Source organism: Leishmania donovani, chromosome 22 (assembly GCF_000227135.1).
Source record: "Leishmania donovani BPK282A1 complete genome, chromosome 22".
Classification (NCBI taxonomy): domain Eukaryota; phylum Euglenozoa; class Kinetoplastea; order Trypanosomatida; family Trypanosomatidae; genus Leishmania; species Leishmania donovani.
This window is the reverse complement of record NC_018249.1, coordinates 499,041-500,029: the sequence shown is the minus strand read 5'-3', so window position 1 is coordinate 500,029 and position 989 is coordinate 499,041. Positions and strand designations below refer to the sequence as shown.

General features: G+C 61.0%; 1 protein-coding gene across 1 annotated transcript in view; it reads left to right on the top strand.

Annotated features, from left to right (window-relative positions):
* Window positions 1-658: 658 nt before the first annotated feature.
* LDBPK_221110 (ribonucleoside-diphosphate reductase small chain, putative) overlaps window positions 659-989 on the top strand; it is a gene marked incomplete at both ends in the record, with an annotated part of 810 nt that continues 479 nt past the window's right edge. Inside the window, one exon of the mRNA XM_003860810.1 lies at window positions 659-989. This exon is cut by the window's right edge and continues 479 nt beyond it. Coding sequence (XP_003860858.1) covers window positions 659-989 — 331 coding nt within the window.

The window sequence follows — 989 nt, the reverse complement described above, 5'->3', positions numbered from 1 at the left end:
CCGAGGTACTGACGGCGGACAAGGTTGCCAAGGGGACGAATGCCGAGGAGGAGCCGCTGCAGCAGGAGAACCCGCTCCGCTACGTCCTCTTCCCAATCCAGTACCATGACATCTGGCGCAAGTACAAGGAGCAGGAGAGCTGCATCTGGACGGTGGAGGAGATCGACCTGGGCAACGACATGAAGGACTGGGCAATGCTGAACGACGGGGAGCGGCACTTCATCAAGCACGTGCTTGCCTTCTTCGCCGGCAGCGACGGCATAGTCATCGAGAATCTTGCGCAGCGCTTCATGAGCGACGTGAAGGTGCCAGAGGCGCGCGCGTTCTACGGGTTCCAGCTGATGATGGAGAACATCCACTCGGAGACGTACTCTGTGCTGCTGGACACGTACATCACGGACAGCGAGGAGAAGCTGCGACTGTTGCACGCAATACAGACGATCCCGTGCATCCAAAAGAAGGCGGAGTGGGCTGTGCGGTGGATCGGGAGCAGCGCGAGCTTTCAGGAGCGGCTGATCGGCTTTGCCGCGGTGGAGGGCATTTTCTTTTCCGGGTCGTTCTGCGCGCTGTTCTGGCTGAAGAAGCGCGGTCTGATGCCGGGGCTGACGTTCAGCAACGAGCTCATCTCGCGCGACGAGGGCCTACACACGGACTTCGCATGCCTGCTGTACAACTCGCACATCAAGCACAAGCTGCCGCGCGAGCGCGTGCTGGAGATCATCGTGGATGCGGTGAACATCGAGCGCGAGTTCATCTGCGACGCGCTGCCGGTGCGGCTGATTGGCATGAACGCGGAGCTGATGGCGCAGTACATCGAGTTCGTCGCGGACCGGCTGCTGGTGTCGCTCGGCGAGGAGAAGCACTACCGCTCGACGCAGCCGTTCGACTTCATGGAGATGATCTCGCTGCAGGGCAAAACGAACTTCTTCGAGAAGAGGGTGGGGGAGTACCAGAAGGCCGGCGTGATGAGCACGGAGGGCACGTCGAAG